The sequence below is a fragment of the Carcharodon carcharias genome, chromosome 22, assembly GCF_017639515.1.
Source record: "Carcharodon carcharias isolate sCarCar2 chromosome 22, sCarCar2.pri, whole genome shotgun sequence".
Lineage (NCBI taxonomy): Eukaryota > Metazoa > Chordata > Chondrichthyes > Lamniformes > Lamnidae > Carcharodon > Carcharodon carcharias.
The window spans coordinates 25373246-25388107 of NC_054488.1; the positions used below are offsets into that span (position 1 = coordinate 25373246).

General features: G+C 43.9%; 1 protein-coding gene across 4 annotated transcripts in view; it reads right to left on the bottom strand.

Moving 5' to 3' along the window:
- The window catches only part of itgb4 (integrin, beta 4), a 151704-nt gene that overhangs the window by 2208 nt on the left and 134634 nt on the right, over positions 1–14862 (bottom strand). For 3 of the 4 annotated variants that reach the window (XM_041216920.1, XM_041216922.1, XM_041216919.1), the window contains exons 33-39: positions 13814–13969; positions 11582–11707; positions 10624–10770; positions 9260–9448; positions 6476–6631; positions 3444–3623; positions 72–188 (exon numbers count right to left, since the gene is read on the bottom strand). In XM_041216920.1, the coding sequence (XP_041072854.1) occupies positions 72–188; positions 3444–3623; positions 6476–6631; positions 9260–9448; positions 10624–10770; positions 11582–11707; positions 13814–13969 (1071 nt within the window). The remainder of the gene's footprint in view (positions 1–71; positions 189–3443; positions 3624–6475; positions 6632–9259; positions 9449–10623; positions 10771–11581; positions 11708–13813; positions 13970–14862) is intronic. The other variant, XM_041216921.1, reaches the window with a different exon arrangement.

Below are 14862 nucleotides of genomic sequence, written 5' to 3' on the forward strand. Positions count from 1 at the left end.
TTCACTAGCCCAGCAGAGAATTGGATTTTGATGATGTTTGGGTGATTATAGCAAATGTGGTCAGGACGTACCTGAGAACATGGGGTCGATGGCGGAATCCAGCAAACTAGCCTGTGTGCTCATATTTCCAGGTACCGTGTACCCCTCATGCCTCATTATCATCTGCTTACTGTACTCAGAGAGGCTCGCTAGGGAACAAAGATGAGAACATGGCTTATTATAACATGAGATAAGAAATGACCACTGGAAACCATCAATATCCTTCATAGGTACAGTTACATAAACATTCTCAACATATCCTTCAGCTCTTTCTCACGAGGGTCCTCAATCCCTTCTCACTTGGTCCCTCACTGCCTCTTCACCAGGTTTCCCATCTTTCACCATTTTCCTTCTCAATTTATCCCTCAATTACCTCTTTACAATACATAAACTGTCTAGTACATTGTTCTCACCTTATAGCTTAAACATTCTTTGGGTGGAATATGTTTTCCACAATTCCCCTTTTTTCTCTTCTAAAATTTCAAATGTTTAATGTTATCTCTTCAGGTTCAATATGTCAAGCACTGAAACACTGCACGAGCCCTCCGCCATTGTAATCATACATATGTATGGTACAGTAAGTCCTCACTTTAAGTCGCCCCACTTAACATCATTTTATTTTAATGAAGTAAGTTCTGCTGAAGGGTCATGAGGACTCGAAACATCAACTCTTTTCTTCTCTGCCGATGCTGCCAGACCTGCTGAGTTTTTCCAGACAATTCTGTTTTTGTTTTGTTCTTTAGGGACTTTTTCTGATTTGCATCACCGCTTTCGCTTTTACGTCATTTGCACTGTGGCCCTACCTCCTTCGCACTGCACTCTGGACCAGCCATCGCAATGTTCTGATGGCAGCCACCGCTGCTATCACCAGAGGCCAAGGCTGCGGGGAGAGAGTAAGGCCTGAGATTCAAGAGCAGGTGTGCTGGGCCCCGACTCAAACTATGCACCCGCCCCCCTCCCATCCCCCCCAAACGGCCCCAACTCAATCCGCAGTCCCTCCCAATTCAATCTGTGGCTTCCCCCCCACTCAATTCATGCTCCCCTCCCCCCCCGACTCAATCTGTGCCCTTTCCCCCAACTCAATCCCCAGCACTCCTCCACTCCCCCCCAACGGCTCAATCAGGGGCTCAGCCCCCTTCAGACTGTCTGGAAGGGGTTCAGGCTCCCGGCCCAAGTGCAGCCTTGGACTGGGAGTTGGTCAGAGAGTGAAAAGGGACAGAAACAGAGACAGAGTGGGAAAAGGGAGGGAGGGAGACAAAGTAGGAAAGTAAAGGAAGCAAAAAGTTGAGCTGAGTTTCAGCAGCACTGTGGATGAGACACTAGCTGTGCTATTCGGGGCTTGTTTGGGTGATCTCATGTTAATTTGAATTTATGTAGTATTTCTAGTTTCTTCAGTGATACATTTTATTTTGCAAGTTACTCCAGTTAGGCATGCACAGTGCTGCACATGTACAGTATTTCAACTTGTACCAAAAACAGAAAATGCTGGAAAAGCTCAGTGGGTCTAACAGCATTTGTGGAGAGAAAAACAGAGTTAACATTTTGAGTCCGTATGACTCTTCTTCAGAGCTAAAGAGAAGTAAAATGTGATGACATTCATATGTTGAAGGGGGGTGGAGCAGGTAAAGCTGGATAGAAGGCCAGCAATAGCTGGGGGCAAAGGAGAGATTGACAAAGATGTCATGAACAAAAGGACAAAGGGGTGTTAATGGTAGTGATATGGGCTAACGGAGGTGCTGATAGTAGCATGAAGGTAAGAAAGCAGAATGTGATAATAGCAGGATAAGGGTAAGCACTCTGGAAAGAACATGAACAAGTGACAGATGACCCTTGTGGGGGTGGGGTGGGGGAGGGGACAATGGTGGGGAAAAAAGATCGAAAATAGGATAAAAGGTGGGGATAAAACAATAAATCAGCAAAAATAAAAATAAGTGGATAAAAATAATTTTTAAAAAAATGAATATTGAAAAGAGGGGTAAGGATGGACAAGTGGGCATGAGAGCAGGATGGCAAGCGACACAAAGGTCTGGGTCATGCTTATGGACAGACCAAAGTTGTTCCACAAAGCGGTCACCCAGTCTGCGTTTGGTCTCTCCAATGTAGAGGAGAGCACATTGGGAGCAGCGAATGCAGCAGACCAAATTGAAGGAGGTGTAAGTGAAGTGCTTCTTCACCTGAAAGGAGTGTTTGGGCCCTTGGACATTGAGGAGGTAGGATGTAAAGGGGCAGGTGTTGTACCTTCTGCGATTGCATGGGAAGTTGCCATGGGACAGGGATGAGGTGTAAGGTATGATGGAGGAGCGGACCAGGGTGTCCCGGAGGGAATGGTCCCTACGGAATGCTGACAGTGCGGGTGAGGGGAAGATGCGTTTGGTGGTAGCATCATGTTGGAGTTGGCGGAAATGGCAGAGGTGCTACACCTGCTCCTTTATCTCCTCCCTCCTTAGCATCCAAGGGTTACCACTTTGTGGAACAACTTCAGACCATAAACTCTCTCCTCTAACGTGAGTCCTTTTTTTATCCCTTTTTTCAATATTCATTTTTACTTTTTATTATTTTTATCCACTTATTTTTATTTATTTTCATTTTTATTGATTTATTCATAGTTTTATCCCTACCTTTTATCCTATTTTCGATCTTTGTTCCCCACCCCACCCCACCCCACCCCCACAAGGGCCATCTGTCACTTGTTCATGTTGTTCTCATCAGAGTGCTTACCCTTATCCTGCTATTGTCACACTCTGCTTTCTTACCTTAAAGCCACTGTCAGCACCTCCTTTAGCCCATACCACTACCATTAACACCCCCTTTGTCATTTTGTTCATGACATCTTTGTCAATCTCTCCTTTGCCCCCACCTATCGCTGGCCTTCTATCCAGCTTCACCTGCTCCACCCCCCTTAAACAGTATAAATTTCATCACATTTTACTTCTCTTTAGCTCTAAAGAAGAGTCATACGGACTCAAAATGTTAACTGTTTTTCTCTCCACAGATGCTGTCAGACCTGCTGAACTTTTCCAGCATTTTCTGTTTTTGTTTCAGATTTCCAGTATCCTCAGCATTTTGCTTTTATTTCAACTTGTACATAGGTTCCTTCGGACATTTCTTACCCAGAAAAACCAAACTCTGGCTTTAACACAATGATTCAATTAAAATTGGTTCGCATAAAGTCACGATTTTCAGGAATGCAACCACAACTTTAAGTGAGGGATTACTGTTTGGAAGGAACAAAGTTAGGAGGGAAGGTTGGTAGCTGGATGGATAGATCGATCAATCAATCACCAATCAAGCTGATTGGCTGCCCAGGGCTCTGCTCTTTAAGGCAGTGACTGACAGACTTATTTGGCGTTTAAGAGACAGTTGTATGTGATGTGTTTGTTGTTACCTGCTGATTCCCTACTTACTGTGCTGGCTCCTACCTCCATCCTGTGACTCGATGGTGATGATCCCTTCGCGCTCTGGACCATAACCTTGTGTTGTCCTTGCTTGAACCTTGAACTTGTATGGAATATTTTCACTGAGGTGAGGTACCATCAGTGTCATATCTGCATCATCGCCCTCCACTTGATAAGTCTTGATCTCACCTGTTGAAGGCATTGAGGTACAGTGTGGAAAAAGTTGATGAGCTATTTTTGCTGATCGCAGTCTTAGTGATATCTACAGGACCATACTGTAGGGGGTGGGGGGGTGGAAATCACAGGAACAGACTGGGATAATCATAGTGAATAATACATACAGGACTATACTGGGGTCACAAAGAGTGATACCTAGAGGGACAGACTTTAGTTTAAAGCAGATAGGCTTGTGTGACATGGATTGGAAGTAATTGTGAGGCAGAAGATAGATTGTAGGAATAGAGGGTGCAGACTCTGATGGGCAATGTGATCCCCAGTGATCTGGACTGAGGTGTTAGAATTATACCACATTTTTTGGGTGAAGGAATAGAGATTTGGATATTTGTTTGTTCACAACACTAAGTTAGGTGGAACAGCATGTTGTGTAGATAGAGTCAAAAAATTACAGAAAGAGAGGTACAGATAGAGTGGGCAATACGATGGCAGATAGAGTTCCTCATGTGAAGTGTGAGCTCATCTGCTTTGTATCCAAGAAAGACAAGTTGGAGTATTTTCTTAATGGCTAGTTACTTGGATCTTTGGAGGAGCAGAGAGTTTTAGAGTTCATATTTACAAATCACTAAAAGCTAGTGGGCAGGTACAAAACACAATCAGAAAGGCTAATGGAATGCTGTCCTTCATCTCAACAGGGCTGGAAGACAAAGGGGAGGAGGTTATTCTTCAGTTGTACAGAGCGTTGGTCAGAAAACATCTAAAGTATTGCATTCAACTCTGGGCACTGCACCTCAGGAAGAATATACCGGCCTTGGGGGGATGTAACATAACCTCACCAAAATTATACTCGGGCGCAAAGTATTAAACATGAAGAGAATTTGCATAAACTTGGTTTCTATACCTTGAGTTTTGACGACTGAGGGGTAATTGAATCAAGGGGTTTAAAATAATAAAAGAATTGGGAAAGTACCGAGGGGGCTTAAACTTTAACCTAGACCATTTAGGAATTAAATCAGGAAGCATGTCTTTACATTAAGGGTAGTGGATATTTGGAACTCACTCCCCCAAAAATATATGGATGCTGGAGTCAATTGGAGCTTTCAAGAGTGATGTCAATAGATTTTTGTTGGGTGAGTGGGTGAGGTTATCAAGAGACATGGAGCAAAGGCAGCTAATGGAGTTAAGATACAAATCAGCTATGATCTAATATAATGCTGGAGCAGGCTTGATGAATTGAATGGCCTCCTCCCTTTCCTATGCGGAACTTTCATCCGTTAGTGAAACCAGTATTAGAATCCAGGTAAAAGGATGATTTTGAACCAAACTGCAGTTGAAAATTCATGGGAGAGACATCCTCACATATGTGAATGCCCAATACCTCTTATTACTGACCCTGTCAAGGGTTGCCAGGTCATGGGGAAGGGCACTTGATTTTGATGGCCAAAACTAAACTAAAAATAAAACTAAGCCAGACTGTTCACATCTTGGTGTCATATTTGACCCCAAGATGAGCTATTGACCACATATTTGCTGCAACATCAAGATTGCCTGCCTTCACATCCGTAACAGTGTCAGCTCATCTGCTGATGAAACCCTCAAGACTTAACAATTGCAGTGTTCTCCTGGCCAGCCTCCCATCTTCCACCTGACAAACTAGAGCTCATACAAAACTCTGCAGCCCATATCTTTCACACCATGAGGGGGTTGTTTTTATGGTACCCACCCTTACCCCATAGGCTGTAAATTATGACCTGTCTGGATCCCAACAGCCAAAAGGCAGCTGTGCTTAAATATAATAAAAAAAACAACTTAACCCCTCAACTTTTGGAGGTCCTTGCCACAATCCAAGCCTGGACCCCACTTGTTAATTTGTGATCTGCGCTCACCAGGCATTTCTCTGCCAATGTTACACTGGGCAGCCGATATCACAGGAGCCTTTGACATAGGGAAGCTCTGTCTTTCTTCACTTGCTCCAGTGGCATTGTTTGGGGTGGTAAAGGTTCCTCCCCTACAGGTCATCACAGTCCCTTCCACATTAGGCTGGGTATGACTGGATTTGGCTTAATTTCCAGACCTTCCCACATGAATAGGTAGCATGTTCCCCCAATCAGCACCCTTACTTCATTGTTGCATGATGATGTGCCGGTGACCTTGGAATGAGGTATAACCACAGACTGAGGAAGCAGTCACTTTGGGCATTAAGAACAGCTAAACAGTAAGACTATCGACAACCTTCTTCATAGGCACTGGTACAAATTCAGCCTTTGGTGAAGCAGCGTTGTTTGGTACAGTATGTGTCCACACTAGCCGAGGGTGACAGGAGATCTAACCTGGAATCCTTCTGTGCTAGCACCATGTCTTATACACATCTTGACTTACCTTCCAGGTCCAGGTTAACGCCTCTGCTTCTCTACACGGATACAGAAGACACTGCAGTAACACCCCAAGGAACCTCACATACTGTGAAGTGCAGTCACTGTTGATATCTGGGTAAATGGAGCAGCTAATTTTTTATTCAGATAAGCCCCACAGGTAACGATCGGTGAATTTGTGGTGTTGGGTGATGGAAAAGCGTGGGCTGGGATACCGGGAATACTCCTTGCTTTTCTTCAAATGGTGCCACAGAATCTTTTCTTTCCACCTGCGAGGGCAGGCAATGCTTCAGTTTAATGTCTGATCCAAAGGGCGGTACCTCCAAAGGTGCTGCAGACCCTCAGTGTTAACCTGGATTTTGTGCTCAGACTTGTGCAGTGAGTCTTGAACCCACAACCTATTGACTCAGAGGTAAGGGTGCTGCCAACTTAGCTAAACTAGTAACTTCCTGCAGGAAGAAATGGGTGCTTATTAAAAATTGTTTTGGTGCTTACCTTGACCATCCAATGGTTCACAAGTCACCAGGTAGCCCATGATGTCTCCATTTGGTTTACGGGGTTTCTCCCAGCTTAGTTTGAGCAACTCAGAGTTAATGGCAGTAAATACCAGGGGCCCTGGAGCACTGGGTGTGCTCAGCGTGAAAGGAGAGCCTGCAGCACAAAAATTAGGGGGATTCAGAATCTATTCAAATCTTCCAACAGTGCAGGACAGCACTTACCATTCCGTAATGCAATAAATTATTAACAACCACCGCATCAAGATCTAAACTCTTCGCAGGAGATTGCCGATAGCACAGTTGATACATACAGAACAAAGCAGAGTCACACAGGCCTACATGGTGCCAGGTGGTCCATGCTGAGTTATTTTCTCTCAGCTAGGGTGGACTTTGGCCATTAAAAATGTCCTGGACACTTCTGGGTTAGAATTTAGGCTGTGGTTCTCTTTCCTGATCCTCACTGCCTTGAGCATGGGGGTAGACAATGACAAAGGTCAGGATCAGACTCGGTTGTGCTTAAACCCATGACCTTCTAACTCAAAGATGAGTGTATTACCAAACTGAGCTAAGCTGGACCTCTCATCCTTCTTCCTACTTGTTTTTAAAACCAAAGCTTGACATTATCTAATCACTACTTTCTGATGTACTTAGTTTTTTCTCTTAATCCTTTTCAACTTTACTGGTGTCCTGCACTATGGTTCTTGGCCCTTCATGTGGACTTCTTGTGGACCTGTCAGTCGACAATGCTTACCAAACTCTAAGTAGTTAACACTAGGGAGCCAAGCTTGTGGCTAATAGTTTTGGTGCTTATTTAGTGATCCAGATTCTGAATAATTAAATCCCATCATGGCAAGTTATCAAACTGAATTGATTAACATATTCCACTAATGACTATAGTACAAACCTACCTGGTTCACTAGAGTTTTCTACACGGTTGATACTTAATGTCATTTGAACAGTTTGGCAAGTCACTCCAGTTGCAAAGACAACAATGCCGCTACTTAAGGTCTATCATCAACTCAGAACGAAGAATAGCAATACATGCTGCCTTTCCCACATCACAAGAACAAACAAATACAAAAAACACAGAAACTGGGGAAACAGTCCATTACTCTCGAGTCATTGACAAATTGGGGACTGTTAAATTAATTGATAAGAATCAGGGAATAGTCTCATTCAGCAATCTGCAGGAATAGTCCTACCACCCTGCAATGTACGTGACACAAGATGGGTCTCTCCACTCTGCAACTTGATCAGAAAACAGAATGATCGAACACCATCCAAGAGATCACAGTTATTTACATGGTTCTCAGACAGAGTTTGGGCCATCGGGACATGAAACGATGGGCATAAAAGAAAAGAAATAAAGGACTTGTATACTTGCATTTATCCACTCCCACACCAATATCTCTGGTGTACCACAATGATCTATCCTTGGCTGCACCCCTACCATTTCTCATCTACTTGCTGCCCATTGGTGACACTCATTTGCAAATGACACTCAACTCTACCTCACTATGCTCTCTCTTGACCTATTCACTGTCCCTGATTTGTCACACTGCTTGTCAGAATCCAGTGCTGGATGAGTTGAAGTCTCCGTCAACTAAATATTGGGAAGACTGAAGACTTTGGTCCTTGCCACAAATTCTGTTCCCCAACTAACAACTCCAGCCATCTCTCCAGCAACTGTCTGAGCCTAAACCAGACTGTTCACATCTTGGTGTCATATTTGACCCTGAGATGAGCTATTGACCACATATTTGCTGCAACATCAAGATTGCCTGCCTTCACATCCGTAACATCTGCTGATGAAACCCTCAAGACTTAACCATTGCAGTGTTCTCCTGGCCAGCCTCCCATCTTCCACCTGACAAACTAGAGCTCATACAAAACTCTGCAGCCCATATCTTTCACACCAATTTCCGTTCACCCATCACTGCTGTGCTTGCTGACCTATATGGCTCCCTGCCCTGCAATGCCTCAACTTGAAAATTCTCATCCATTTTCCAATCCCGCCACAGCCTCACCTCTTCCTTGCTCTGTAATCTTCCCCATCTTTATTAAGCTTTTGAGATCTCTATAATTCTCCAATTCTGACATCTTCCACATCCTTGATTTTAATTGCTCCACCGTTGGTGACCAGGTGTTCAGCTGCCTGGATCCCGAGCTCTGGAATTCCCTCCCTAAACCTCTCCACCTCTCTATGTCTCTTTCCTTCTTTAAGATGCTGTTCAAACCTGCCTCCTTGACCAAGCTTTTGGTTATCTGACCTCTATCTCCCTCTGTGACTTGGTGTGAAATTTGGATGAAGCAGATTGGGACATTCTGCCATGTTAGAGGTGCCATATAAATGCAAGTTTTTGTTGTAGGGAATGCAGCAGTCAATCAGTGCACAATAAGGTCCCACAAACAGCAGTATAATAATGACATTAGTTGAGGAATAAATAAAGTCAAACAAATTTTACAATTGCTTTTCTCCATCCTTGCTTACTTTAGTTTCTTGAATTGGCCCAATTTCTTGTCATATGGCACACAACACACAAAGTTATTTTAGGAGTTCACACTCCAGCCAGGTATTCAAAATGATAATTTGGCTTTTCTTATGGAATTATATTTAACTCTAAGAGCAAATCTAAGTGTTTGTGTGGATTAGAGAATCTTCCAGGATTCCAGATTGAATTCCTTACCCACTGTGACCTTGCAATGCCTCATTCCAGACTAACAGCAACATACAGAAATATATCCAGGACAGGTACGTCAAGGTGGTCAGTCCAACACTTACCTGGAACTGGACTCAGAGGGCTCAGTGGATCCACCTTTGATTCAATGGTGATGACTCCTTCTCGCTCTGGACCCCACCCCTTATCACTCAGTGCCTTGACCTTGAAGATGTAGGAGTAGTTGGGTAGAAGATCATTGATGATCAGGGAATTTTCATTGGCGTCTGAGATGTCAATTGTTTTCATCTCACCTGAAACATCACAAGACACTGAGTAAAATTCAATTTAATCATATCATGGATAGATCAGAATCAAAGGGTTTTAAACTAAATAATGGGGCAAGGGATTAAATGTGGAAAGATGCGGTATGTCATATAGAGACAAGGTAAGAGAGGAAACTAGTAACTTGGGAAATGAGGGTCAAAGGATCAAGACTAGATGTCACAAAGATAACAAAAACACTAAACTAAAGGCTCTTTATCTGAATGTGGATATCTTTCATAACAAAGTAAATGAATTGATAGCACACATTGAAGTAAATAAATATGATCTGATAGCCTTTACAGAGACCTGGCAGCAAATGACAAGGAATGGGTCCTGAATATTGAGGGGCGTATGACCTTCAAGAATAGGAAGCTAGGTAAAGGCGGCGGGGTAGCACTGTTAATCAAGGATGGCATTTGTGCAATAGTTAGAGATGACGTTGGTTCAGATCAGGATAAAGAATTGGTTTGGTGGAGATGAGGAATGTTAAGGGAATGTATGTTCCTATAGCTCGATAATAATCACCCTTTCTCCTCTCATATGTTCTGTCAACATGTGTAGTATTGCTGATAGCTTTTGCATTTACTTGTCAGTTACACTAATTCCTCTCTGTTCTGGTTTGTCCAAAATACTTCTTACTTCAGATTTCAGCTTGCCTGGATTTACATGGTGTCACCTTGGGATTGAGAGTCCTCTCAGTGCTAAACACACAGGGCCAGCCAAGGGCGGTTGCAGGCATCATCTCCTGAGAATGTGAATGTCTGCCTCTGGTTATATGCTGATCTCTGTCTATGTATATCTCTGTTTCCTCCTGTATACTGGTCCTTCTCTACATGTGTATGTCTGCCTCTGCCTATATAAAGCAGTCACTCTGAAATAAAAACAGAAAAGGCTAGAAATATTCAGCAAGCCTCACATCAGAGAAAGACAGGGTTAACGTTTCAGGTCAAGGACCTGTCTTTAGTCACTCTGTTGTCTACATCTCATTTTCTACAACCACACTGGATTATTTTTCATTTCTAATCGTTACATTAGCAAGTTGAGAAACTGCTGCCTGCTTATCAAACTGTAGTGGGAACTGGCTCAGACACTGAGAGGATCAATGAGGCATGGAACTCCCTTGATGCCTGTGGTTCATGGTGTGCAGGGACTCAGCACTGACCTCCTAGAAGAGGCTGGTATGTGACGCGATAGGCCAGGACCTCTCGATCACATTGAGGTTTCTGCCAGCTGACTTTCAATGAGGTTGCTCCGAGTGCAGAGAACACAAGGCGAGTTGGAGTTTCTGGGATCCCGGGAGATCGGTTTTCTGCAGGGAAGGAGACAGAGAAACAAATGCATAAAATTGAGAAAGTCTTTGATTAAATGAACATTAAAACACAGGCCAAAGTTCTGCAAGGCAACAATCCCCTTTCCTGCATTTTGTCTAATGTCCTAAAATATTTAGCCAGTTGACCAAAGCCAGAATTTCTGTAGCTTCATGTCTGAAAAAGTGACACCACGTCGGAATATGAGGTATAAACCCTTTTACAATTCCACCCTTTTCTTCATCCATCAAACTGTCTAGCGGTCATGAGTCTGGGCACAGAATAAGCTGATGTCATGCAAATGGGCAAGGCATCATCCAAAGTATTCCCTCCATTTGCACTGGATATCATGGTTGACCCCTGGAATCTGGTATTAGTAAGTGCATGGGCTAGCTCTTTGTTGCTTTGATGGAAGGTCAGCCAAAAACACTGTCAGGATTGACAGGAATGATCCCTGTGTTCAATAATGTGTCACTGCCGGCATGGACTCAATAGGCCAAATGGCCTCCTTCTGTGTCATAATGACTCTAAGTCTATGAAGAATGACCATGTGGGCAAAACAATCATGACGTATGAACTATAACCCGGCAGAATTCAGTGCCTTCAGGATGCATGGGACTGAGTGAGTGAGATAAAAAAATAAAATAGGAGATAAACCAAGTACATCGAGACAAAAGAGTGACATGTAAATACTCCCCCATAATAAGTCTCACCAGATCCTGAGCTCTCCTGCTTCTGACTAAAACTATCTCAGGATATAGTAATTATGAGTAAGAAAGAAAGTTTATGGAAATGTATTTGAAAAGGTCTAACCATGTAGAACCATCTCCAGGTTCTCAAGAGCAGCGTTTACATCCTCGGATTCGGTGCGTCTCCTCCCTCCAATCATCTGCTGTGTGATTGTGTTGTTAACTCCTTTCTTTCCATACATTGATGTTTCTGCATAAACAAATGTCCATCAGGAATTCAGAAAGCAGTACTGGAGCAGTCAGCATGTTTATCACTTCAACACCTCTGTGTTCTTTTGTTCTTTTGTCTGTGACATCTTTTGATTATCTGCTCCTATCACTGCTTGCTTGTCCCTATAACTACCCCATCCCCACTTCTCTCCCCCCACCCAACCGCACCCCCCCCCCCCAACCCCCCGACACCTTAAACCAGCTTATATTTCACCCCTCTCCTTTTGGATTCACCTAGTTCTGTTGAAGAGTCATGAGGACTCGAAACGTCAACTCTTTTCTTCTCCACCGATGCTGCCAGATCTGCTGAGTTTTTCCAGGTAATTCTGTTTTTGTTTTGGATTTCCAGCATCGCAGTTTTTTGTTTTTATCTTTATGTTTATCACAGATACTCAAGATTTCTAATCCTCATCTCCTGAAGATGCTGCCATTGTCTGGGATACAGTTTCACAGTCCCTATCACATGTTTGCATGTTTGTGAAACTGATTGCCCAACAGACACCCAGCTGTATGTAAAAGCAAAATACTGAAGATGCTGGAATTCTGAAATAAAAACAGAAAATGCTCGAAAAACTCGAACAGGTCTGACAGTATCTGTGGAGAGAGAAACAGAGTTAACGGTTCAAATCTGTATGACCCTTCTTCAGAGTTGGAAGAAAGGCCATACAGACTTGAAACTTGAACTCTGTTTCTCTGTCCGCAGATGCTGTAAGACCTGCTGAGCTTTTCCAGAATTTTCTGTTTCTATTTCAGACACTCAGCTGTAACTTTTTACTATCTGCCAATCAGTGTTTTACCCCTCCCTGAACCGGGCCAATCATGGTCACCCTAATTCTGCCAACCTGAGATTAACTAACTCAGCACAGACTGCAAGTGGAATCCATGATCTTACAGGAACACAAGAACAGGAGGAGGCCATTCAGCCCCTCGAACTGTTCTGCTATGCAATTAGATCATGGCTGATCTGTATCTCAATTCCATTTACCTGCCATGATTCCGTAACCTTTAAACCCTTGCCTAAGAAAACTCTATCAATATCAGTTTTGAAAATTTCAATTGATCCCCAGCCTCAACATCTTTTTGGGGGAAGGAGTTGCATATTGCCTCTACCCTTTGTGTGAAGTGTTTCCTGACATCACTTCTGGAAGGTCTAGCCCCATGTTCTGGATTGTATGGCTCCATTCCACAATGGCCAAAATCTTAGGAGGAAGCCAATGGGGAGTCTGTCCTGTAGAATTTCTGGTGTCACTTTAAAGATTCTAGTTTTAGATATTTTAGATGGGAGGGTTAACGATATGGCACACTTGGAGAATAATCAAAATCAAACCTCATATCAAAAAAGTTACCTGGAGAGCAATTTGACTTGCCCTCTAACCAATCGCTTCATGTGCTGGCCCAACATGATCTGAGGCCTGAGCTGAAGTCAGTGTCTAGCCTCCTTTGAATTGATGTGCCAGTCAGGGCCTTTCCACTTCCATCTGACTCCAGTGCTAAGCCACCCTGCAGTTAGGACCAGTGTGTGGGTGCAGAAGTGGATGGAAGGGAGGGGCAAAGCTGAGAGGAGAGTGACAAGACAAGGGAGGGTGAGAAGACGAGGGAAATGGTGAAGACAAGGGGTATGAAGATGATGGGTGGGGGTGGGGGGTGGTGGGTGGGGCATTCAACAGTGACTCGCAATATTTGGTTGGAGCCAATCCTGCTTCTTCTGACTTCACAAAATTGCAACTTTGAAACATTTTGTTGGCCATTGTTTGGAACAGGATGAATTGCTACAGATATGGAATGGTACAAAATGTGCTGAGAGAATAGGAGTGAGGGTGGGGTAGGGAAGAATCTTCTGAAAAGCCAAAGGTCAAACCATTAAATGAAAGTGTGAAGTGATGCCTCATGCTCATTTTGCAGGTAGTAACTGGTACCTCACACTGGGGGCAGCTAAGAGGAGGGAAGGGGATCACAGACCAAAGGAAATTCAGGGCTGTGACAGGTTGAAGTGACTGTTAAATGATGTCCATCTCTGTGAGTCAGACGCAAGAGGCAACAGGTTTTCAAAACACAGTGGATCACACATTGATTGGCTCATACTGACCCAGTCCTGACATCATGGTAGTGTGGGTCTCCAAGGAGCCACCCATCATCCTAGAGTACTGCCCGCTGTGAGTGGTGGTGGTGCTCCGATTCAGGGTGCTGTTGGCACTTCCAGGGAATAGAGAGTTCATCTCCCAGTTCCCATTCATCTGCATGTCTGTGGGGAGAAGGAATGAAATGTGTTCAGTAAACGAACCCATAAATTCTACTCAGTAGAGGGCATCAGCACCATCCATCCAGCACTGGGCATCAAAGCCACACCACTGAGGTATCGGCACCACTCCACTCAGGTACAAGCACTGCTTCACTCGGATACTCTCACTTCCACCCGGCAACAGTCCACCAAATTACCATCCACCCTTGCCAGGTACCAGCAAACCTTGACCTATTAACATTCAACATACTTTGGGCATCAGCACTATGATGCAAAGTGAGAATTACTAATTGATGTGGCAAACTGCACCAACCCCTTTTCTAAACTTAGTGAAAACTTATTCTCATGAAAGCATCTGTAGTTTGGGGTTTCAGAATCAGGGTCTGTTGTTGCGTTGGAGGATGGTGGCATCAGGCTCTTGTGTTTTGGGAGGATGGCTTCTGTTGGCTTTGGCAGGTAAGGAGTAGGAGACACACGGAGATGGAGGGTGGGAAGCGCGGACCTTCTGATTTTGAAGGTTGTTGTTCATGGGTTGGGAGTGCGAACACAATGACGAGAGTGGGCAAACGCCAATCAAAGTGTCTATCTGGCATCACAGTTCTCCTTGCAGTCAGCAGAAGGGAAGGAAAGGAAAGAAAATTCAACAACTAGGACCATTTTCTGCTGGATTGATGAGCAGAGCAATTGGTTCACAGTCCACATGGGCTGAGGCTGGGAATCATGCTGGGTGAAGTGCTTAACATACAAACTGCTCAAGTTCACTCCCAGCCCCGTCCTTCTCTGCCTGTCCTACACTTTTTTAATTTGTTCACAGATGTGGGCGTTGTTGGCAAATCTAACTTTTATTGTCCATCCTAGTTGCCCCTGAGAAGGTGGTGGTGAGCTGCCTTCTTGAA